The 25,359-nt window shown below is 43.0% G+C and overlaps 1 protein-coding gene across 16 annotated transcripts in view; it reads left to right on the forward strand.

Annotated features, from left to right (window-relative positions):
* CELF2 (CUGBP Elav-like family member 2) overlaps positions 1–25,359 on the forward strand; it is a 704,551-nt gene that overhangs the window by 579,423 nt on the left and 99,769 nt on the right. For all 16 annotated transcript variants that reach the window (XM_066384983.1, XM_066384978.1, XM_066384976.1 and 13 more), the window contains one exon: positions 8,987–9,069. In XM_066384983.1, the coding sequence (XP_066241080.1) occupies positions 8,987–9,069 (83 nt within the window). The remainder of the gene's footprint in view (positions 1–8,986; positions 9,070–25,359) is intronic.

The following is a 25,359-nucleotide window of genomic DNA, read 5'->3' on the forward strand; positions in this document are numbered from 1 at the left end:
CTTTCAAACAACAGAGGTTTAGGTTGTTAAAAAGACATTTTTGATGACAGTAAAGGATGTTGAAAGTGTTCTAAGTAGAAACTATCAGGGGTGGTTCATGGGATAGCTCCTGTGATAGCCATTGGTTCTTTTTTTTTTCTTTCATTGATTTGAGAGAAAAAAGGAGGGAGGGATTGAGAGAGGGAGGCAGAAGCATCAACTCATTGTTTTCACTTAGGTGTTCCTATGTGCCCTGACCGGGGGTAGAATCCGCGACCTCTGGCTTGCCAGGTCGACACTTGATCCACAGAGCTACCTGGCTACGGCCAGTTGGCATTGACTTTGAAGAATGTTGTCAACTGATAATTATTAGGATGGTTTTGTCTTTTCTGTTAGCTTCTTGTCAGGTTAGTTGAGTTAACAAATGTAAAACTCCGTGATTTCCTGGAAAGGGATATAGACTCCAAGAAGAAGCCATGCTATGTTGACTTCCTCTCATTTTTTTTTTTTTTTTTTTTGGTTTTGAGTTTAAAGCCAGATGAAAGTGAGGGAGGGCTTGCAAGACAAAACTCTTTGTTTTTGCACATTCTTCCCAGAGATTTTATTTTATTTTATTTAGTTAGTTATTTTTGCCTTGGATGCTGTTTTTTTCATTCCTTTCTTTCACATCTCAGCACATGTCATTGCAACTGTCTGGGTGTGGCCTCCAAGCAGAAAGGAGCTGCGTAAGGGATGGGAGCAAAACACGCACCTGTGCGTGGCAGTGCCGGGGCTGAGTCTTACTGTCGCCATGGAGTCAGGAGCATTGCTTGTGAAGTCCCATCTTGCACTCTTCTAAGGCAAGCCATGTTTTGAAGACAAAGTAAAGGAAACACCTAGGACCATGGAGGCCACAAGTTACTCCCAGTGCATTTGACATGGATTTTAACTGATAGCACCAGTTCTTCGTGGGTGGACTTGGTGCCAAGGAAAGGGACACGTCTGTGCTTCTTCAGGTATCAGTTTGCCTCCTGAAGTGTTTGTGTACTTTCAAAGAATGGCATTTTGTCCTTGTCTTTTTTCATCAAGGTGCCAAGGGTCACTCCAGGCCACTTATAAACTACTACTTTTTTTAAGGTCAGTGCTAAGTTTTCTTTAAAAAAAAAATAATTCAGGGGATTTTTGATGGGGTTTTTGAACCTTTAACTGCTTTGTAGAAACTGAAAGTCGAGGGTCTTGGCAGGGGTGAAGCCAGTGATTGCTAGTGGAAACCTTGGTGTGTGTGAGATTGACTTGAGCACAAAATATGCCACTTAGACCAACAACCTTTGTACTCTGGAAAAGTATTAAATTCTCTATATAGTGGCAAAAATTGAGGGAGAAAATAGATTACAAGGGTAATCAAGGGTGAGGAATATGTCCTCTTTTGACTTCAACTGTCCTGGATGCTACTGAGTTGACAAGAAGCCGGGATCTCGATTGCGATGCAACTTGTGTACCACAGGCACCTGCTTTGCTTGCAAAGAGAGAGCTTCATTCACAGAAAGAGAAAAACCAGAGCAGGTTCACTAATTTAGCCTTTAAGGGCCTTAGTCCCTTGATCTGTCAGCCCCTCAGAATTCAAAGGCAGCCATTAAAATAATTTTCAATTCACAACATGATGACTTTGTTGATGTCCTGAATTGAAATATATCTTGAATTGAGTTTGTCTGCAACAACCATGACTTAGTTTTTAAAATAAATAAATAAATAAATGCAGGGTTCAACCATCAGATGACCCTTCTGTGGCTGTTTTCAAGTGTTTATTTGCTTATACATAGATTTCTTTTCTGTTAAGACATTGGATGGCCTTGAAGACATGGACAGAGTTGCCTGAGGAGACAGGTGGTCACATGCACAGCACCTTCAGCTCCAAACCTGAAATACATTTTATTTTAGTAGCTTGGCCTCAGAGTGTGGGAAATTATTTTCTCACCCTCACCTCCATCCTCACATTGTACAGTTATTTGTATGTGCTTTGGAAAACGCCCCACAATTTTCCATTTAAAAATATTATTAAAGAGTGGCATCAGAAAAAGAATTAGCAGTTAGAACCAGAACATTCTTAAAAGGTCCTTTCTCCTCTTTGTAAGAGCACTTTTCACAAGAGGGTTTATATTCAGCCCAGGCTGGTAACTAGAGCCCTGAGAAATGTGTCGCCACACCAGACAGATGCAGGGCTGGCTTCCGGTGCTACTGAGTGTAAATGGTTGGCCTGTAATCTGAAATGTATAACTACAGCTGATGGGTGACTATTTCAATAATTAAAAACCAAGTCACTGACCTCCCCATTTTACACCTGGATTCCTTAAGACAACACACAGATGTAATACTTTGTCTATATTTTAGAGTCAGAGGCTTGAAGAAAATGTCTTTTTAAATGGTGTCTCCAGAGCCTCAAACCTTAGTTTCCTTCCTCCCCAACTTTGTAAGGTTTGAAAAACTCAGAGGAAATATCTTTAAAGCGTGGAGTCAGTCTTTTTGGGGACAGAGTTCGTTTTGAAATCTGACCTGTAGTGTCATTCTCTAGGGCTGTGTCGACACTACCCTCCACACTGAGCGATGTGAGCAGATTGCTGTTTGACGTAGGGCAGGACGATATAAACTGGTTGTCTCTGCATACATAGTGCTTTGTTTTTTATTCTGAGTATTATTACCAAGAGTTTCGAAGCAAAGATTTTTAGGAGAAACAGCTGTGGTTTGAAAAGATTTGTGATAATCCAGATGGTTTCTTTGAGGGTAAATCTACTTGATTGTGTGTGTGTGTGTGTGTGTGTGTGTAGATAACCACTGGCCTGTCTTGTTTGGAGCTTTATCTTTGGAAACAGCAAAGACCTTATAACACTATCTCAAATTATTCAGCAATTATGCCAGCGAAATACCTAAGGGAACCCTTCATAACAATAGAAACCATTTGTGAAGAGATATAGTCAGATGCCAGCTATCCTCTCCAGACAGTGTAGCACGCAGCCTCTCCGAGAACGGCAGCTCTCAACTTCTGATGCAGTATGGTCTAATCTTATTGCACAATTATAATACTGATTACACTTCACTTTACAAGCTAAAACATATGCAACTAGATTGCTAAACTTGCTCACTTCTGGGAACTGGGGTAATGAAAGACTCCCAAACCCCCTGACAGGACTCTAAGGAGACAGACAGAGGTGTGTGGACAAAGGATGTGGAACCCGGTGACTTTTCTGTTCCTCCCTTTTGACTTCGGTGCACAGCATACACTTGCTTGCTGACCAGCCAGAGATGCTCACTTTAGGCCTTGCACCGCCGGCCTTCGCAGATGGCACCCTGCACTCCTGGGTCTTTGTCTTGCAGACCTCTTCCAATATCAGACTTGATCTGCCTTCCTAGGGGCTCTACTGGATGTTCAAAGTCAAGCAGCAAAATGAATTCACAGGGAGGCGTTAATGGTCAATATGCGTTAAAGTGTTGCCCTGTAATGATTATACGGACTCATCAGCTCCTCTTGATGATCAATAGAGGAATCGTCAGTAGTGGACATGTGAGGTTCTGTGAGGCCTGAGACTGGTGTTTGGTTTTGAAATCACATCTCAAGTTGTGCTAGTAAACCAATTTCACCTGAGAATTCAAAAAGCCCTTCTGAGGAGCAGTTGGGTGGGGTTGATAAATATACACATTAAAGATAGAACTATTTATGTCTTCATCTGTTGCTCCAAATTCCAAACCTCTAACTGATGCAGTGGAACTGTAGAAAAGCAGGATGTCTTAGAGAAACCTGAGTATGGAACATTGTGTTCACCTTTTCTAAGTTGGCTGGTGCTGCTGGCAGAAAGTCCTCAGTGAGTGGATAAAGCTAGCAAGAATTGTGAAGTACAAGTGCTTATTAGTGTCAAATGAGCAAAGCAGGAAAATGTGAAGCAATAAAAATTAGCAGCCTTAAGCAGAAAAAGAGTTTTGAGGTTTACGGAAGCACCTGACTCATCAAACTGCATTAGCCTCTGCTCATCCCCCAGAGCCCCCTGGCAGGTTACTTCCCATGTTTGACATGGAAGAAACACCTTCCTCTGCACTCCATGGGCAGTAGAGAAAGGCAGGTTCCAGGAATGTTCCAGGAATCCCAGAAGCCAAAGGGGTTGTCCCCCTATGTGTGTGTTGTGTCCGCTGACCACTGAAGAGCACCTGTGGATATTGTAGATACTTAACACCCACCTTACAAGGATGTTGGAAACAGAACTGCTGAAGGAGGGAGTTCTGTCCCCAGAATCAGAGTGCCGAGCCATCTGGTGTTGCAGCTGACCTGAAAATGCATCCAGTAAATTTCAGACCTGAGTTACAGCTGGTGTGGGGAAATCTCAGAGACAGGTGGTTCCCTTAACAGCTGTACATCAGTTAGGGTAGGCAAGAAAGAAAATTCCAGCCTCATTGAAGCTTCATGGGTCTTTTGGGATCTATAGTAGCTCCCTGACCTTTTTCCATGATAATTACCAAATATGATATTTCCAAGTAATGATATTTTGCCCTTCCTTTGTTGAAATAATCTCTGTGAGTCAGTGAATTAAAATTTTAAGTGAGCATATCAAGTGATAGATGGATAAAAAAAAAGATTATGGTGGTTAGAGGGTGATCAAGAAACAAGAGTCTTTAACACATTTTTATTCTGGAAGTGGGGGGATACAAACTGCAGCATTTAAGGGGACTATTTAAATTTACAATTCTGTGTTCTACAAATTTTAACATAACTTAATCAAACACGGTTTTTATTAAATGGATTGGTATTCATGCCAAATAAAGTGCAAGACATTTTTATTTTTAGCCCAAGAAAGGTAAAGGATACTTTTGACTTTTAAATTTAAATATTTTTTTTGAATGAAATGCTTCGGCTGTCTGTCCGTATTGCTTGGGGAAGGATTTTAGGCAGACCTAGTGTAAGGTCGGTGGATAATGGGAAAGCTCAGGCCCAGGAACTTCGGCTAGGACCGCCCACAACCAAGTGCACCAAAAGAAACTTCCCAGGAGCCCTTTGGAAAACAGCAACCGTCTGCCAGCCAGTGAGATTTCACCACGTCATATTAGCTCGACCACCCTAGGGACCCTTTAAATATCCCTCACACAGGTCACCACTTGCGACTTCCCTGGCCTCCATCTTTCCTCGGGGCCAGGGAACCTCGCCGGGCAGGATGCATGCTCTGTACTCAATAAAGCCTTTTACTATTCCACACTTTGTGGCTCCGACCCCTTCCTTCTTTCTCGGCGGGGAAAAATACCTTACACCTAGTTTTTATTCACTGGTGTGATGAAACTAAACTAAGGTACAGAGGACGTTTGCTGTTTCCCCGAGTCACTCAGGATCCAAATGTATGAAACCAAAAGGAAACATCTTGGGTGTTATTCCAGATTCTGTTGCCCTCCCCAGAACTCCCACATTTCTGCAAGTTGTTCATTGCATGAGTGTGCCCAGCTGAGACTACAAGTGGGGCAGAAATTCAGCCTGGGCTATGGAGTGGGCTATGCCCACCTGGAGATGGGACACCTTTTTCAAAGGTGCCAAGTTGGCTTGACAAGCATGGCACCTACAGCACCGAGCTTTTGGGTTGGGTTTCAGTGAGCAGTAAGGGAAGCACATCACCAATATTATGCAGGCTATAATACCCTTATGTGTTACAACCAGAACTAGAGCTGATCTTGATATCATCTTAAAAAAAAAATAAACAAAAGAAAACTCCTTTGTTCAAATGGGCACAGTGGAAGAATTAAGAGCTCTGACTATTTTGGAGAGGATCAGTATTAATAAATGCCTGATTTCACCTTGTCAGTTAGCTAGGCAGAGGACCCTGGGTGAAACTGGAAAGAGTTTGAGATTTGCAGCATCTTCCCATCACCCCTCTGTACATTCTCCCCTTTGTCCTCAACCCACACTACCTACAAGTCAGCTTCAAACTTGTCCTTTCTCAAAATCAACAAACAAAACCCCCCTTCCATTTACTAAGAACTTTGTTCAAGAGAAGAACACTTTAGCCAAATTTATACTAAGATGTAAATACTATAGCTCGGAACGATGAAATGTTACTATCCCCAAGGGCACCATATTAATACTTGAACAGGAAATGAACTGCGCTTTCCGAGAGGATTTCAGGCAATGGGAAATAGAGGGCATTTTGTTTAGGTGTCTGAGGCAGAAGAGCTTGCTTTATTGCTGAGACCACTGTGTGTTGGTCAGAGCTCTGGCCGAACATATAAGCTTCCTTCAATTTATATCATCTTTGTTCCTAGTTGCTTTTATCTTAGCATTTGTTCTTACTTCTCCAATTCCAGCTCCCCTGTCATTTCACTGTTCTTTTTTTTTTTTTAAATAATTTTATTTTTTTAATGGGGCAACATCAATAAATCAGGATACATATATTCAAAGATAACAAGTCCAGGTTATCTTGTCGTTCAATTATGTTGCATACCCATCACCCAAAGTCAGATTGTCCTCTGTCACCTTCTATCTAGTTTTCTTTGTGCCCCTTTCCCTCTCCCTTTCCCCCCTCCCCCCGTAACCACCATACTCTTATCAATGTCTCTTAGTTTCATTTTTATGTCACTGTTCTTTTAGACCAATCTAAATGTGTCATTCTCAGCTCTGAGCATGGCCAAACTGGCATTTTGTTTTTCATCTTTCCTAAACTGCCTCCTTCCCAGGCAAGCAAACTATCATATAACTGATACCCCATCCCGAAATATATATATATTTTTTAGTATCACACCTCCAAAATCCACCTGCTTTAAAGTATCAGATTCTGCCTCTTTTTTGATACTGATTATTGAGGTTGAAGTTCAGAGCCTTCCCCTTTGCTTCCTTATCTGGAATCAAGCCCCGTAAGCCCAGGAGAGGGAGAGGTGAGCTTACAGGGAGTCTGGTCATTAGAAGCTTTCAGAAGGCAAGATTGTGTCTTTTTCTGCTTTTCTTTCTATTCTTAGCGTAGAGAAATATAGTTGGCAGTTTTCTTCTTAGAGTGATTACAGTAGGTACTGGAAGTTGAGACTTGACTGTGCTGTTTTAAATTATTTCTTGATCTAAAGCAATTCCTATAGCTTTTCCTGGGCTTACATTATGCCAGTGAAGCCAAAACCACTTATTAATTTGATTAGTAAAATAAAAAAAATCTACCATTAGGCAGCATGGCTAGATGAACTCTAGTCAGAGAAGTCCAAATAGCTGAAATGAAAAGTTCATATAAAAATGGTCTATCAGTGATTCTGTAAAGAAACTTCATCATACTTTTGAATTTCCTCTATCATGCCAGTGATTATTTTAAAGGGTTCCTACTCTTGGATGCATGGACTTTTTGAGTGCCAAGAAGGTATGGTCATACTCTACTTTGTTCCAAAAGGTGAAGGTTTTACATATTTAATCTCAATGGAGTCCAATGAAATCAAATATATAAAAAGTTGCCAAATGAGGAGGAAGCATCTTTGATGTATTTAGGAATACTTTATGAATGGTATTGTACTTTATTTTCCCGTACTTTAATGAGATTTGTTTTGAACAATCAGAATGCCAACTTAGCATTCTAAAAACAGCTAGTAGTGCCAACTCCCTGCTGTCCAACTGTGCCATTTTATTTTTTGCTCTTGGTCTTATTTTCATCTTTCCCCCAATAGAACCAATGTTGATGTCTTCAGTGCTCTCTATTTCTCTCCTGCTACTTGCAGTCCTTGGTGTAGGAGTGCCTCTCAAAGCTCTCCCATCCCTGGCTGCATGCATTAGGACCCTTTAGTAAAGTGGGGTGAAATATGTACAGTCCTGATGAGTGCATCTCTCCATTTTTGTTCCCAGCCCAACTTACCAAAGACAGCACAGATCAGAGGCAGCATCTTTTTTTCTTTAAATTTTTAGTTTTTGTCCACACCCTTTTCCTAAGCCTGGTTGCACTAAGAAACTGCATGCTGATTAAACAGATTGTTAACTGGTATCTTCATCTGGTTTAACCAGGCATGTTAACCAATATCTTCAGCTACATGTTGAAGAAGGGGTCAGCCATCCTTCAGAACACAGAAGGAATGGTCTACGGTTTTGGCATAATTTTCTTTGGTAGAAGGACCTGCTTGGGAACCAGGCATCCCCAAACTATGGCCCACGGGCCGCATGCAGCCCCCTAAGGCCATTTATCCGGCCCCCTGCTGCACTTCCGGAAGAGGCACCTTTTTCATTGGTGATCAGTGAGAGGAGCACTGTATGTGGCGGCCCTCCAGCAGTCTGAGGGACAGTGAACTGGCCCTCTGTGTAAAAAGTTTGGGGACCCCTGTTAGCCTCTCCTGGATGAGTGACTCCCATCAGCTCTTGGAAATAAGGAATCCAGAGGTGTCCAAATGATGCACCATAGCCATATTCAATATGTGGAACAGAGTGTGCAAACATCTGTTTGGCATGTGCCCACCTGAATTGTAACTTAATTGCTAACTGGTTAAAATAGAGCCTTTCATTCTGGCAAACAAATATTGAGTATCTCAGGTATGGGACTTTGCTTCATGTGCTATGGTGGAGATTTTTAAAAAATAGAGCATTATCCCAACTTTTAAGAAGCTTATAATCCAGTTTTCGAAACCATTGAATTCAGAAAGTGTTTTAAAAGTGTGATGTTCTAGAGATATCCTTTAAGGAAATTATAGTTGATGTTAGTTTCTGCTATTGTTGTCATGATTAAACACTTCTCTTTATGTGGTTGCTGCACCACAAGTCCTATTAACAACTCACCCAACACCTCCTACCTTCCTTTCTGAAGAGCTGTATTCCAGGTAGTTGGTGCATAGAGTTATGAATTGATCTCCAACATGGGGAAAGCTAATAAATATGATTTAGGATAAAAGGCACTGTGTAAATGCTCGAGATGTTGTTATTACTGTTCTCATGTACTTTATTATTTTCAAATTGTGCATCCTTTTAAGTAGATTATTTGTTCGCCACAGTCTCCATTATATCTAAGCAAAGCATTCACAGAAATTTCTAAAACCTTTTCATTTCTCTCTGTAGGTTGTTGTTTCGTAACATTTTATACAAGAAAAGCTGCACTTGAGGCCCAGAATGCACTGCACAATATTAAAACTTTACCTGGGGTGAGTCAGTTTACTTTTGTACCGAAATCACTTTATTGCTTGAAAATGGTCCTTTCAACTGAAGGTTTTAGTTATGGGGTCTTAGTGCCAAAAATGACTTTGGTCTTTTGAGGAGTATGTGCTGACCCCTCTGTTCCCCTGTAGCAGCCAAACCAGCTAGCTGGCCCATAAAGAGCACTGGCATTAATGCTGATGGAAAGAGCTCTCAAATAGTGTGTCCCCTAGTTAAAAAATCAGAGTGGCCCCACTGGGTCACAGCGGCTGCCAAAGAGTATTGGGTGGGCTAAGATTTTAAAAGGGAGAAAAAAAAACAACACACACAAGAGAAGCAAATGGAAAAGGAAAAGCTTTTACTCACCGGGAGCTTCTTTTCAAATTTAGTCTTTAGATTTTTCTTTTGAAAGGACAAAATGGACTCTGTACAGCCATAATATTAAACCTCCTAATGGCTTCTGAACAGTCAATGGTGGTTAACAAAGTCAATGTTTTAATGCCCAATTTGTGGTTTCGTGTTGACAGAGAACAGAAAATACAAAGCTTACCTTTTTTTTCCCATTTCCTTCCCAGTAATATTTAATGATAAGTACAGTTCACTAGAAATGAACTCATATGTGTGTATGTATGTACATATATATATATATATATATATATATATATATATATTTCATCTATATATGTGATTTCTGGGGTTGGGGAGACAATTTTATATAGTGCATGCTAGTATAAATTTCCCTATGCTGTTTGGACAGTTTTCTCATTGACATGACTGTCAGTGTTGAGTTAATTTAATATTATAATGATGTGCTTTGGTTATATGAAGGACCCATGGTAAGAAGTGCAATGATAATGATTTTATTGAAACCTGGTTTGATAATAGAAGAAAGATAACATAATGTCCCTGGTGTTTTCAGGGTAGAATTCTAACTTTGTGTCACTAGCTGCCTCTGTAGATGTACACACACATATGCATCCCAATTACCCTAGAAAAGAGAGCATTTGTTTAATTCATCTTAGAGCCATTGAAAAGCTTTAATATTCATAGTGGCAAGATACTTAACAAAAGATTTTCAGAACATTAACTTCTTGGTCCTGGCCGGTTGGCTCAGTGAATAGAGCATTGGCCTAATGTGCAGAGGTCCCAGGTTCAAATCCTGGACAGGGCACACATGAGAAGTGACCATCTGCTTCTCTTCCCCTCCTGCAGCCAGTGGCTCAATGGTCCAAGTGTCACTCCACATGCTGAGGATAGCTCGGTTGGTCCGAGCATCGTCCTTGCACTGAGCCTAGCCTGGTTGATTTGAGCTTCAGCCCCAGATGGGGGTTGCCAGGTGGATCCCCATCAGGATGCAAGAGGGAGTCTGTCTCTGTCTCCCCTCCTCTCACTTAAAAAAATTAGCTTCATAAGCACCCAAAAGTAACAAATTGTGAGCCTTGGTCTTGAATTACACCACTTTGGTTTTCCCCTTTTCCTATAAGCATATCAAAGAGACGGTTCAGCAAAGCAAGTGTGTGGTATGAAAATTCTCCCTACCAGTTTAATTTAACTACTTCTCCCTGAAACTTACAAGGGGGATTTTAGTAAGGCAGCTCTAAGTAGATCTAAATGACTTTAAAAAAAAAAGTATTTCAGCTTTATTTTCCACATAAATGGCATTTTTTTTCCTGTTTAAATTCCAGCAGGTTGCAGCATTTGGGTCACATTATCTAATGATGCAACCAAATCTCTTCTCTGTGTGTTTAAAAAAATACTTGAGATGATGAATGGTCATTTAGCATGTAGGCTGTAATCATGCCATCACATCCTATCTTAAATTAATGCAAAGCTTTGTTAATTTGGATTTGTCCCAAGTAGAAGCACAGCTCCCGACATGCCATCTTCATATGTGAAGGCACTCAAGAAACCCAGAGCTAATATGATGGCTGAGCTATGTTGAAAAACATACAGGTGACTGATGAGCATGCTTCTCTTTGGGACATCTTACTCTGACCCTTTCCTTAGCAAACAGATATCATCTTCTGTCTTTTCTCCTTAAAAATTCTGCATACAGAAGTCAGGGATGGTGACTTTGGAGACACTCTAATTAAGGACAATGAATCTGGGTTTGGAAAAGATGGTGTGTAGATTGTTTTTGGTTTTCTTTTTATCCAGTTCAATTTCATATGCCCAATTACTTGAGGCAGATTAATGAAAATTCTGGGATGTCAGCTCTGATTTGTAGGCTCATAGCCCTCACAGTGTGCACACTGCTGCTGTACTTGCCATTTCCAATTAGGTAAATGGGAACAGAGTGCCACATCTCGCATTCGTGTATGGCTTTATCTGATAAACATCACCCTTAACAGTTACAGGAAAAACGTGAAAGTGGTTTCCTTTCAGCTGTGAGCTTTTGGTGGACAGGAAGAGTGAGACCAGACATTAAAGAATAATGCATATTCTTGGGGGAAAAATATTGCAGGATGCCTTGCTGTTTGATTACAAGCCTTGGAATTAGTCAACATTTCCATAATTCTAAACCAATATACACCTGTTCCCCCACTGTGATGTGAAGGCAAAACTTAATTTAACAGAAACCCTGCTGTGCTTGGTCTCTCATTAAATATCAAGTGAGTTCAGTAATTTAAAGTTGTACCACTACTATTTTTACTGGTTGCCTTCATTTTATGAAATTAATAAGAAATTAATGATGCACTTTGCCTTATGCCTTTAATATCTTTCAGAATAAAAATAAAAGGGATAAAGAAAAATGTATCACCAGCTGACACTTTAAAGCTATCCTGCTTGTAATCATTTTCCTGTGGATAAAATCCATTAAAAAGATACTTGCTGCCTTTTTTCCTAAAGTGTCCAAAACATTCCATTTAAAATAAGATCAAAGAGTGCTGGGTATTTGGGGGTTTTGTTCTATTTTCTTTTGTGGTTGGTATTTTCTATCATATGGAACTTTTATAATACAACCAAAATTAGGTGCTTAGGGACTATCTTTTTTTCCCTCCTTGAGAGAAACAAAGAACTTGGTTAGTGTGGGAGAGGAAAGAAGGCCAACGAGAGTAAGTGCCATACAGTTGACTGTGTCTGCTCTTAGATTTGTATATAAAGACACCCTCCCTCTCATGTCCTGTATGGTTCTAGAGACCCTTTACATGGGGGGTGCAGGGTATAGGGTCGAGGATCAGGGCCATGCTCAGCAGTGCAAAGTCGTTAAGGACCCATTTCTCAAGCCTGTCTGTTACCATCCTCTGAAATGCTCAACATGAATCCTAGAAATAGAATTTTAAAAATAAAGGGAGTAAATTTGACCAGAGAGCAAGGGCTGGGAATCTGGGGTTCATTTCCCCGATTTGATCATGTCCTTTTTTAGAAATGGCAGTTTGAAGTGTGAGCAACAGATCAAATCTTAGACATAGTACCTTATTTCTGACTAGCATTTTATTAGATCAACAAATTTCTGCTGATTATTGAGTGTCTACTTGTACTAGGGGACTAAGTTATGAACACACGCGCACGCGCACACACACACACACACACACACACACGTACACACGTTTCCTAGTGAGTCATGCTTTCATAGCCTGCAGAGCATACTGTGACTGTGTCTACACAGGCAGGACTAGTTGGAAAGGCAACTTGCAAGATTGATTTTGTTTTCACTGACCTAATTTAGCTTAATTAAAAAATAAAATGAAAACCTTAATTGAGACACAGAACAGCTACCACACTCTTCAATAATCAGATGTCAGGGCCAAATATCCCTGTGCCAGTGATGGCACTGTGCCTTATGTCATTCTTTTTTCAAGGTCTTAACACATATTGTCTCTAGCAATAAGGCGTTTTGATTGAAAATCTACAGCAGTATCATTAGAGCATTCACTGTATAAATTAATTTAATTAAGGATGTAATAACAGAGGAATACAGTTTTGAAAAAGCTCTTAAATTTTAACAGTAAGAAGGAATCGGTAGAATCTAAATGTCTTATAAAATATTAATTGCAAATTTCTTCCAGACATTTTCTCTGAATGTGCCTATCTCCATTCCTTTTTAGAATCACTACAGTTTTATTAAATGCAGTTTATATTACAGAGTTATTGCCGTAAGAGAACATTTGTTTGGAGCACTCCATTTTGGCGGTGGCGTTCTGAAAGGTGTTTTATAATAACATATGCAGTGTGAGCACGGACTATACTTAGAGTTGAGATATAAAAACAAATGAGCTTGATCCAGTAGGAAGAATCTGTAAATAAAATGGCCTCTTGAGACAAGTGTGCTCACCCACATGATGTGAATGAATCCCTTCCTGGCTTACACTGGAAGAGCAAGTTTACCAATGTGGGTAGGCATTTTTTTTCAGGCAGACTTTGACTCAACTCTCCTTAGAATTGTCCCTTTGTGTTCTTTAATAGTGGAAGGCTAGGGTTTAGTACCCTTTCAACAGGACAGCTTGGCTCTCGCTGGGACCAAATTCAGTTTGTCCATTGTAATGCATTTTGAGGTAGTTATTTACTTTGAACTGCCTCTCCTATTTATTAATATATACTTAATGCCTTTGTTTTCAAAGTGCTGATGGTTATTATTTGGTCATTATCGTTATAATGATTATTTCTGTCATAAAATCTCTATAATGCCATGTCATCATTATCATGGAAATTCCTCCCTCCCCAAGCTTCCCATTTGAATCAAAGTCTAAGTCAAATTGTAGATAGTGTTTTTTCAGATGCTTCTTATTTAAAATTATGAAAAAACAGCCAAAACATCTATCTATACAAACAAGTAGAGTCCATAAAGTTATGGACCATGTAGAGCATTCATATACTCATTCAACCAATATTTATTAAATTTTGATTGTTTGCTAGGCATTGTTTTAGGTATTAGGGAGTGTAGTAGCAATCATTCTATTTTATTTATTTATTTATTTATGCAAGAGAGACAGAGAGAGAAAGGGACAGACAGACAGATAGGAAGGAAGATGAAAACTATCAACTTGTAGTTGTGGTCCTTTAGTTGTTCATTGATTATTTTCTCATACGTGCCTTGACCAGGGGGCTCCAGCAAAGCCAGTGACCCCTTGCTCAAGCCAGTGACCTTGGGCTTCAAGCTGGCAACCATGGGGTCATGTCTATAATCCCAGGCTCAATCTGGTAACCCCGTGCTCAAGCCCAATGAGTCTGCACTCAAGCCAGTGACCTCGGGGTCGGGGTTTTGGACCTGGGTCTTCGGCATCCCAGGTCAATGTTCTGTCCACTGCACCATCTCCTGGTCAGGCATAACCATGCTATTTATAATTGAATTACCAAAAAAAAGTCAGCCTTTGTGCCTAAACAAGGTTAATGTTTAATAAATAGCTGTGAGATAGTTGATGCCAGACTGGGTTAGTTTTATAAAATATTTCCAGAGGAGTCCAGTTTTATACCAAAAATGATAATTCTGACCACAGTATTCCAAATGCTCTAAAATATATGATAAATATAGTCTTATTATTACATGTGTATAATGAGGTAATTTGTTTCATATGCACAGATCTATATACATATTTATGTTTAGCTCCAAATAACTACAGATACATTAGCATTACTATTCAGAACATCCATTTGGGGCCCTGGCTGGACGGCTCAATGCATAAAACATCTTCCCAGCGTGCAGAGGTCGCAAGTTTGATCTCCAGTCTGGGCACATACAAGAAGCAATCAATGAGTGCACAACTAAATGGAACAACTAAGGAGAACAGTGAGTTGATGCTTCTCTCTCCCTCCCTCCACTCTCCCCCTTCTTCCTTCCCTCCCCCTTTCCTCTCCCTCCCTCCCCCTTCCTCTCCCTCCCCCCTTCCTCTTCCTCTCTCCCCCTTCCTCTCCTTCCCTCTCCGTTCCTCTCCCTCCCTCTCCCTTCCTCTCCCTCCCTCTCCCTCCCTCCCCCTTCCTCTCCCTCCCTCCCCCTTCCTCTCCCTCCCTCCCCCTTCCTCTCCCTCCCTCCCCCTTCCTCTCCCTCATTCCTCCCTTCCTTTCTTTTTTTCCCTCCCTCTCTCTCAAATCAATGGGAAATTTTTTTAAAAAAAAAGAACATCCATTTAGTGTGCATTCTTCAGATTTACATTTGCAGAATATTTGGCATCATAGGACTGCCCCAAAGCAACTATTCCTTTGCTGCCTATAGCACCTAAGTCCCAGAAAATACAAGCTAAACAAAAAGTCAGGCCTTTCTTTAAGATGACTTTTTAAAAGACTGTGAGGGAAAGTGCCACAGTGTGGCTGTGGAGGATCCCTTCCAGGGGGCGCAGAAGTCCCTGCCCACCCCGGGAGCCAGGGCCATGTGAAGGAGAAAGCTCCGGCTGGAGAAGCAGACCTCTGTGGGACTCAGCCAATTGGCGTGATTGCTGGCCAGCTAGCTCATCAGGTGAGACCATAGAAAGTTGTGGGATGAAAGAAACCTCTGGTCCAGTAGCTCCTCATCTGCAGGCCCAGGCCCCAGAGAGCTGGGAAAGTATATTTTGATACTTTATAGAAGGCCACCAGAAAATGTTTATTTCACTCAGGATAAAGTTTTACTTGCCACGTGAATGGTGCTTTTGCTTGGCTGACAGTTTAATAATTTTGAATGGCAATAATTTATGTGTGTCTCTGATTAATTAAAAAGCTAGTTACTTTTAAAATATGGATTACTCAATGCAAGGAAGTCTAGAAGAGAGAATTAATGAGAATGGGCCTTGAGGGTAAACATGTGGACAGTGATTGGCCAAGCAGCCCAGCGGCGCAGGATTAAACAGGGAGCAGCTACATCACTTTTTGGATACTCAGTGTTTTATGCAAACAACATAGTCACAACTGTGTACCTAATTGATCAGACTATTGTGGGGGTTTATGAAAGTGAGCATACAAATGACCTGGCACAGGTGCCTGGCCAGATGTACAAAACTGCTGAGTCATTGTTTGCAGAATATTGGTATATCGTTGTTACATGAGGACATGGTGGATAGCACAGTGGTAAAATGAAGTAATAGTTGACTTCAAAATGAATTAATAGAGAGAAGTCATTTCTTCATGATATCTTAAGTTTAAAGTGGTCATTTCTTCATGATATCTCAAGTTTAAAGTGGGACTATTTAGTCCGCTTATATAGACTTCAGTTCCTAAGAGGTTGATTAGATTTCAAAAGAAGATTGCACGCTGGCTGGCTGGCTCAGTGGTAGAGCGTTGGCCTGGCGTGCAGGAGTCCCAGATTCGATTCCCGGCCAGGGCACACAGGAGAAGCACCTATCTGCTTCTCCATCCCTCCCCCTCTCCTTCCTCTGTCTCTTTCTTTCTCTCCTGCATCCAAGGCTCCATTGGAGCAAAGATGGCCCAGGCACTGAGGATGGCTCTATGGCCTCTGCCTTAGGCGCTGGAATGGCTCTGGTTGCAGCAGAGCAACACCCCAGATGGGCAGAGCATCACCCCCTGGTGGGCATGCCGGGTGGATCCCGGTCAGGCGCATGCGGGAGTCTGACAGCCTCCCCGTTTCCAACTTCAGAAAGAAAAAAAAAAAAGAAAAGAAGATTGCAGAAGGAAAAAAATGTTGTGAATATTGTAAAGGTCTCTGTGGACTTGCAGAGGATTAGTTGTGACAGTCAAAGAAAGGGCAAAATGTTTGGAACTAAGCTGGAAAATTGAGCACATTCTGTCTCTGGAGTATGCAGTCTCCATGAGAACTCATCACCCAAAACTATTCCTGTTGTACTGGTGGGAACTTGAGCCTTTCACAGGTGGCCTGGGCACAGCTCCGGAGACTGTTCAGTTGATGTGGTCTGGCCAGTTCAGAGCTTCAAGCTGTAGACCCCACAGAAAAGTACAGCACGTCCTCAAATGACATCATTTCATTATAACATTAATGAGATGCTGTAGGAATTTAACTCTTATTTAGATCCATTGGCTTATGGCAGAATTAGTTCCATTATATATTGTTTCTCTTAAATCAGAGAACTTGATGGTGACAATAGTGAAGACTTACGGTATATGACCTGAGCTCTAGGGCTTCCCCACCCACAGAAAGATAGAGTGCTTGGGAGGAAGGCCAGGACCAGAGGGAGTCTAGAACCACAACCCTGGGCCAGATCTGGTTACGTACAGGGGAGCATGCTGTCCTCGGGGAAGGAGAAAGGTAGGGAAAGAGCACCATGTCTCCTTTGCTTGTTATAGCCTTAGACTGTCATTGTACACAGGTGCTCAAGAAGTCCCATTAGTACTGACATAGCTATTAACTTTGTTTTAATAATAAAGCCATATTTGAGGACCATATCATTAATTTTCTCACTACCCACAAGTTCCAAGATGAAAGGAGACTCGTACCTGAGGGATATTACAGAAAGGGACACTGTGACAAATGTTCTCTTGTACTCTTTCTTGTTTCTGACTGTTAGTGCTTCCCACCAGTACTCAAAACACATATTGTGCTATCATTGCCTCCTCCATCAGTACTTAAAAATGCTTCAAAGTCCATTCTTTCTTCGTCTGCAAAGTGAAGTGGTTGGGCTAAGTGATTCTTAGAGTCCTTTACAATGTTACAGAGTGTTCTTCACCTTCCATGCACTTCCTACAGGAATGTCCCTCTGACTAGATAGATAGATAGATGGATGGATGGATAGACAGATAGATAGAGATTGATTTACATGACTTTCTTGCTTTAGGTATTGGTTAGTCATTTCAGAATCCTTTGTATAGACAAAGCTGAACCGTTCAAGGTTTGACTATTGTTTTTCTTTTGAGAATCTCTTTGCCTCTCTCCCCCTCTCCCCTCTGGCTGAGGACCCACAGGGCGCTTCGCACTCATCACATTTCCAGCCAGGCACAGAGAAAGGCAAGGGAAGGTGATGAACTCTAACAAGTCAGTCTGATTCTTTGCTTACAGTCTTGATTTGACAAGTAAGGGTGTTTAACCTAATGAGGCTTCAGGATTACTGCTGGCTTTCTTTTCTCTGTTTGATTCCTGTCCTCAGTTCCCATGTGTTAGTGAGTCGCCTCTGTAGACAGCACTATGGTGCTGTTTCTTTGTTACTTCTTCTAAAAATATTTCAGGTGATGTATTGATAGCATTCACCTTGTTGTACTGAGGACACCGAGGTACCAGCAGATTAAATTAACTTCTTTGTCCTCCCCTGGCAAAGCAGTGACAGACCTAGAATTAGAAGTCACAGCTGCTAACACTCTCCAGTAGCTTGGCCTCCTGATGGTCGAGTTTGGCATAACATTCACCACATCTTAGGGAGTAAGGAGTATGACTCAGAAAGTCAACACAGCACAATAAAAATCTCTACAAAGTGACTATTTATTGATCACCTGCATATCAGGCACCATATGCAGGCCCTAGGGCTGTATTACTTGGAATGGTCGCAACTCCACAAGGCATGTGTTGTAAAGCCCCATTTACTGATGAGAAAGTAGAAACTCAAAATGATGTAACTTTGTCCATGGTTACCTAGCCGGTAACTGAGTTGATAGACAATTGAGGTTGTAAGGTATTTTTCCCCACCGAGGAAGAAGAAAGGGCATAGCCACGAAGTGTGGAATAATAAAAGCTTTATTTAGTACAGTATTTCCTGGACAATGTTCCCTGGTCCCAGAGACAGAGACAGAGAAGTGACATGGGGTGACCACGTGGGGTATATCTAAAGGGTCTCATCTAGGGTGGTCAAGCTAATATGACGTGGTGAAATCTCACTGGCTGACAGTCGCTCTTTTCCAAAGAACTCCTGGGAAGTTTCTTTTGGCGCACATGGGTGTGGGCGGTTCTAGCCAAGTTCCTGGGTCTGATTCCTCACGTGACCTTCCCCACTGTCCACCAACCTTACATTCTGACCTTTTGTGTTAAATAGGGGCGCATTATTTGTCTGGCTACTTCCAGCTGGTTAGGGGGAGATTGGAAGGTGGTGGCTTTGAGGGGAGTCATGAGGGACATTTGTTTGACCGTGACTTGAGAAACTTCGCGGATGCAGTCCTGTAAGGATTTTTTTAAAGAGCAATAGGAGGATCTGCAGGGTCCAGCCTTTTGGGGATCCAGAGATGGGTGGGGCCCAGTGGTTCCGACTGCCAGCAGTCCTGCATGGGGGCAAGCTTGAGGCAAAACTGCATGTCAGGAGTGGCGTACGAAGGGCAAAGGAAGGGGTCCCATTCACTCCCATAACCGAGACCCGTGAGGGAACTAGAGGTCCAGAGTGTGATGGCAAAACAGAGAAGGTAGCCTCTGTGTCCACAAGAAATGAGATGGACTTACCCACTACTTGTAACATTACTTGGGGTTTGTTGAGAGTGATGGGGTCTCCAAATCCAGGCCACGTCAGCCATCCATGAGGTCTAGGAGTTTGAGCAGTGGGCCCACCTGTCTGGCTTGGCCTCCCACTTGGGTGGCTTGTCCTCCACATAGAGGCGCTGAGGAAAAGCCAGTTGCCCAAAGGGGGCAATCGCTCTGCCAGTTACTGGGCTGCTTGCAGTTAGGGCAGGGCTCAGTGAACAGCCGCGGGCAGGGGCACTGCTGGGACCAGTGACCCTGCTTACCACATTTAAAGCAAGCTCCTGGTGGGATTCCTCTCTGTGGCCCGGACTTGGGTCAGGCACCTCCTGTGCCTTGCCCCTGTTGCTCTGCCAGCCTCAGGGCTGCAACAAGAGCCTAGGTTTGGAGTGTTACCTTCTGCTGCATGCGGGCCTGGCAAACAGCCTTGGCCTTTTTCTACTAGCTGCGACCACTAAAAACTTTAAATGCCATGTTCACAGGTCTCGGATAGGGGTTTAGGGGCTGAGAATAAGAGAAGAGGGGCTCCTGGGGAACCCGGCACCCAGATCTGGCCGGAAACGCCAGAGCCAGAGGCAGGACAGGGCCAGGCCTTCCTGCAAGAAGATCAGGGTTGGGCTGTGGGGTTAGGAGTCCTGCAAACCTGTGTAAGGACCAATGGCTGGCGGAGGTTGACCTAACGGAGGAGGGGCTTAAGAACACAGTGGAGAAGACAGGGACCCCTGGCCAGCAGGAGAGGAGAAAGAGAGACTGGTATTTGCAGGTGAATGAGAAACAGGATCCTGTGAAGGGAGGGCAGGGGCTCCTGGAGAGAAGAGACCCGAGTGAAAGAGGTCCACAGAGGGACCAGATAGGGGTCCTGAGAGAGGGGCACCCCCAGGGGTCAGGAAGGAGGGGGAGAGAGTTGGGGGTCAGGTGAAGGAAGGAAAGGTCAGGAGCAGAGGGTTTAGGTGAGGTTTCTCTGGCCAAAAAGGACCTGCACCGTGTAGCAGGCAGCACAGAGATTAGGACAGGAATGCAAATACTGAAAGCCCTGAATGTAAGGGATCTCCAACCAGTTCCCAGTTCTTTGGCGATAAATTGGTGAGGGGTTAAAATCGAAAGTCCCTTCAGGAGGCCTCCTGGTTCGATTATCCAGTAGGTTCTGTGGCCTGGCCACAGCAGAGGAGAACAACTTCCTCTTCTTTAGGGAGGGAGAGATTTCGGATAAGACACTCCAGGAGTGTTTCTGGATTAGGTTTAGATTCCTGTGCTCCCGTGGCCACCCTCAGTCCTCGGAGTGGTCAGAAATGAGAATTGATGTCCCGCAACTCAATCTCTGGTCACCAGACGGTTAAGTAAAGTGGATGTGCTCGGGATGTCTCCACGGGCACACACGCACTCAGAAGGGAGAAGAGGGCCCTGACACAGCTGCAGTTTTGGACAGGGAGCCTCAGTGGAAAGAACTGAGGGAAGGCTGGAGGCAGGGGACTTACCGCACCCTGTGCCAAAGTGGGTGGAAAGTCGGAGATCCTGGTTCTTCCTCAGAGGGGAGGGGAGAGAAGTGGTCCCTTGTGGACTTCGACTCCCAGGTTTCAGCACCAAATGTAAGGTATTTTTCCCCACCGAGGAAAAAGAAAGGGCATAGCCACGAAGTGTGGAATAATAAAAGCTTTATTTAGTACAGACTATATTCTCTGGTCCCGGGGACAGAGGCCAGAGAAGTCGCATGGGGTAACCACATGGGGGAAATTTAAAGGGTCTCTAGGGTGGTCGAACTAATATGACTAGTGAAATTTCATTGGCTAACAGACAGTCGCTCTTTTCCAAAGGACTCCTGGGAAGTTTCTTTTGGCGCACATGGGTGTGGGTGGTTCTAGCCAAGTTCCTGGGTCTGATTCCTCACGTGACCTTCCCCACTGTCCACCAACCTTACCAGGGTTAAACCAGCTTCTGTGGCCTCTGATGCCTAGGGACTGCCCACTCGATGTTCATGAGGTAGAGGCCCATGGTCCTAGATCTTGCCAGCCCCACCACTTCAGAGGGCCTCCAGCAGGAAGTGTGCACATTGGTATGTTCATTGCTCCACTGATAAGCTCAGAATAACCTTCCTTTGAGGCTGTCCTAAAAAAAATCCAAATCCCCAGCTACTACTGATGGTGTCACTTCTACAACTAACGGTGTGACATGGTGAGCTCACCAGAGGGCAGAGCCTCCAGCCCTGGTGCTTTGCTAAATACACCTGCCTAGAAGTCAGCTGGTACCCTCCCCCGAGAGTCAGGCCCCACACATCAGCATGGATACTGTGATGTGTAGCTTTGTCCGAGATGTGTAGTCATACTCTCGTGCACAGGCGGAGTTCACTGAAAACGCTGGGGGAATGAGGCATTCCATACAGGTGACCAACACCTAGCTCTCTAAGAGGGAGGCCCAAACCAAAACCTTGTCATACTGTCAGAGGACCTGCTTTGCAGAAATGATAATGCAGCACCTTCAGAGGAGTGTAGCTTTACCTCACCTCATTAACATTCATGTTATTAGGGTACTTTCCTTTATCTGCCTCCACAGGCTTTCAGTCCCAGTCCACACCTACATTCTAATGTCCTGGCTCCATGCAGCTGGCCTCCACCCCCACTCATCCCTTGTCCATAGGGGAAGCGTAAATTGGGGCTAGGCTCACCAACACTATTACTTATCACCTGAAGCACAACCAGGCCGTGGTTGTGGACTGCAATTCGAAAATAACCTGGAGTCCCAGCGCACCCTCCAACACCACATCCTGAGGCCCTGAGGAGGCCTGGGGCCCACAGAGGACCACTGGGCTTACACCTTATTTTATTGATGAGGAAACTAGGTCTGGGCAGTGAAGTCTGCGTAGCCATCTAAGTGACTAAATGTGCTGCTTCTAAAAATGCAGGACCAAACTCCCCTCCACAAACATGAGCACTGAGAAATCGGCAGCAGCCACAGACGGGATTGCACACAGAGCCCTCGGCAGCCCCACTGAGTGGCAAAGTGGCAAAGTCAAGGGCACGGAGACTGGTCAGTGCAGTGCTGGGGGCTCAGGTGTTCTTTCTCTGTCTGCATCCAGCCATCTGCTTGTTTCTTTCTTTTCATCAAGAAGCAAGTTAGGATCAAAGGCTGAATTGTTGACCAAGATACTGGGGCAAGTTATGTGGTCAATTCTGTCTAGTCATCCTGTTGTGATTTCTGTGTTGATGTGAATGTAGGTAAACAGATGTGTTTTGGAGACCTAGACTCAGGTCACCTCCACCACTGTCTTGGTTATGCAAGCAGGGGCTAGGGTGCTGTGTGACCATTAATTAGTGCATGGCGTCAGACCAGAAGCTCTGCGTTCTCCAAGCCGCCACTTCCTACATGTCTGTCTTCCATCAGAGATGGGAAAGACCAAGGAAGAGTTTCCTGGAAACTTAGTTTTACCTCTGGACGATTAAACTGGGTGACTGTGAGTTAACAGAGTATACTGTAGGGATAAAATGTACTGCTTTATTGTACTGTCCCACACATGTACTGTGTTAGAGTTTTTTCAGAAGAGTGTATATTTAAATGCAGACCAGGAAACTGTGCCAGATGTTTTGGGTTAAATGGTATATGGGGTCCAGTAGATGAATTGTTAACGAGTCATAGGGATTAGGTAATAGAGGATTAATCACTGTCATTGCATAGTAAATGGAAAGTCAGAACAGTAGTGACAGAATTTCAGAAGTGTGTTTCTAATATGTTTTGGTTTTATCACTCTTTGGTCTACCTGACTGATACTTCTCAGAATTATCAGAATTTAGATAATTTTAACCAATAACAATAAATGTTCAATAAAAAAATAATAGTAATAGTTAACATTTATTGAGAGATCATTCTGTCTCCAGTATGGTACCAGAGCTTCATATTCCCCTGACCGCATGTAAATAATGACATACTAAGGAAATAACAAAACAGTAAGTAACAGTTTGTTTTCCCCACTCAGGTTGCCTTTTCAACTAGGACGCTGTCATTATAAACCCGAGAGTGTTAGAGTCACTATGATTATTAGAAAATTTCTCTGACAAATCAATGATTATCTCTTATTGCTAATAATTGGCCTCTCCCAGCGAAGTATAAGTAGAATGAAAAGGCAGCTGTCAGCTAATTCAGGCTAACTTCACCCTGTCATCCTAATCTATTGCTAATATCTTATTTATTATGTACTAATATTTCTAAGCCATCATTTAAATGGTAATGAGAATATTAGCCAATATTTTGATGCATTCTATCTTACATTTCTCCTCTAGCTTACAGAGGCCTTGACTGTAATCACCACTCCTAAATATATTTCACACATACCACTGAGTCATTTTTTAGAGAATCACTAAGTTACCTAAATGACTCCTGAGTCCAAGTTGCCCGTATGTAAAACCCTTGGAGGTCATTAACATAAACTAAGTGTCATCATTAAGGAAAATAAAGTAAGAGTCACAAGCCTTCATAACCCTGTGGCTAATTTCAGTAGCTTTCTGTTTATTTGAATGTTGTTCTCTGGGTTAGCAGAGGCAGAGAGGGCATGTGGGGGAAAATAGACCAGATCTCAGTATAGATCACCGGAGCCAAAAATGCTTTTAGAAGTGATCCCATATAACCCCCTCACTTTATAGATGAAGAAACTGACACCCAGAAAGGTCAGGTGATGAGCTTCAGGTCACACAACCACTTCCTGGTGGAGGTGGACCAAAACTCACGTCTCCTAAGTCTAGGCCTACTGTGTGTGTGCTTGCTTCTTTGTTTGTTTGTTTTCCAATAAATCATGCCACAGTTTTCCTACAAGAGTATGCCAAACGCATCATTTGGAAGACTCAGAGATTCAGAGTGCGGTTGCAGCTGCCTGTGGCATCACACCCTCTGATGTGAGGGGAGGGGAACAAGGAGACTTCTCATTTCCATTCCCTGAGAAAGACCCAGAGAGATAATAGTAGTATTTACCCTGACATTTCCCCAAAATGATATATGAACTAGATGCATTTGTAAACAAAAAGATGAAGAAAAGGAAAATGTTAATATTTAATTATGCCCGTTCGCATCTCCAGCTAGGGCGGTGACTCCCGGCTCTACACAACAGGCCTGCTGGGAGCTTCTGAAACAACACGTGCCCAGCCCACACCTCAGCCAAATGAATAAGAATTCCTCGAGGTGGAAACCTGGCATCAGTATTTTTAAAGTTCCCCAAGTGATTGCAGTAGTCAGGCAATTTCGAGAACCACTGTTAGAAAAATGAATCTTCATCAACCCCAAGGGTTAGGCGGTGGGGATTCCCTGGTCTCCTTCTCTCACTGTTCATTTGGACACGAAGTACTGTTGGATGCTGATTACCCGCCCACAGCACAGCATTGAGGCCCGAGGACTAGCAGTGTTGCATCATCTGGCGTGTGTGACAAATGCTAGCTCTCAGGCCCTTCCCCAGACCTGTGTTGAAACTAAACCCCTGCAAGATGCATGCACACAGTAAAGTTTGAGAAGCACTGTTCTGTAGGAACAGACCTCACCACTGCTGTTTTCTGGGAACCTGTCCCTGTCACAGTTCATTTTAAGATAGTACTGTGTACATACCTCTGGCAACCACCAGACTGATCTATACTCTCATCTGAGTGCTCAAGGGCAGAGCTCCACCTTCCCTGATTTCCTTGTGGACATCTGAAGGTATGCTGGGATGACCGACCATCAGGGATAGGTAAAGAGGTAAATGGGCAGATGAGAAGCTCTTTTGATTGCTAGCATTTCTGTATGGGCAACTGTATTTTTTCATCCCATCAACACTCAGACCTCACAGAAAATCTCACATGCATGAGACTTATGTATAATTAATACATCCCGGTCTGCAAGAGAGTGAATGGAGTTGGTGCTATTTTAAGCAAGGTTGTTCTAGTCAGAATATAAACTCATTCTAAAGCAAGAGGAGCAATTTTTTGTCACAAAGAGTTAATCTGTAATACTTGGCAGCTGGGTCCCACCTGGTGAAACAGTAGGCTGGAGAGCTCCTGCTGCTTCATCATTCCTGGGCCGGAAGTTCCTGACC

The sequence above is a fragment of the Saccopteryx leptura genome, chromosome 5 (genome assembly GCF_036850995.1).
Source record: "Saccopteryx leptura isolate mSacLep1 chromosome 5, mSacLep1_pri_phased_curated, whole genome shotgun sequence".
NCBI classification, from domain to species: Eukaryota; Metazoa; Chordata; class Mammalia; order Chiroptera; family Emballonuridae; genus Saccopteryx; species Saccopteryx leptura.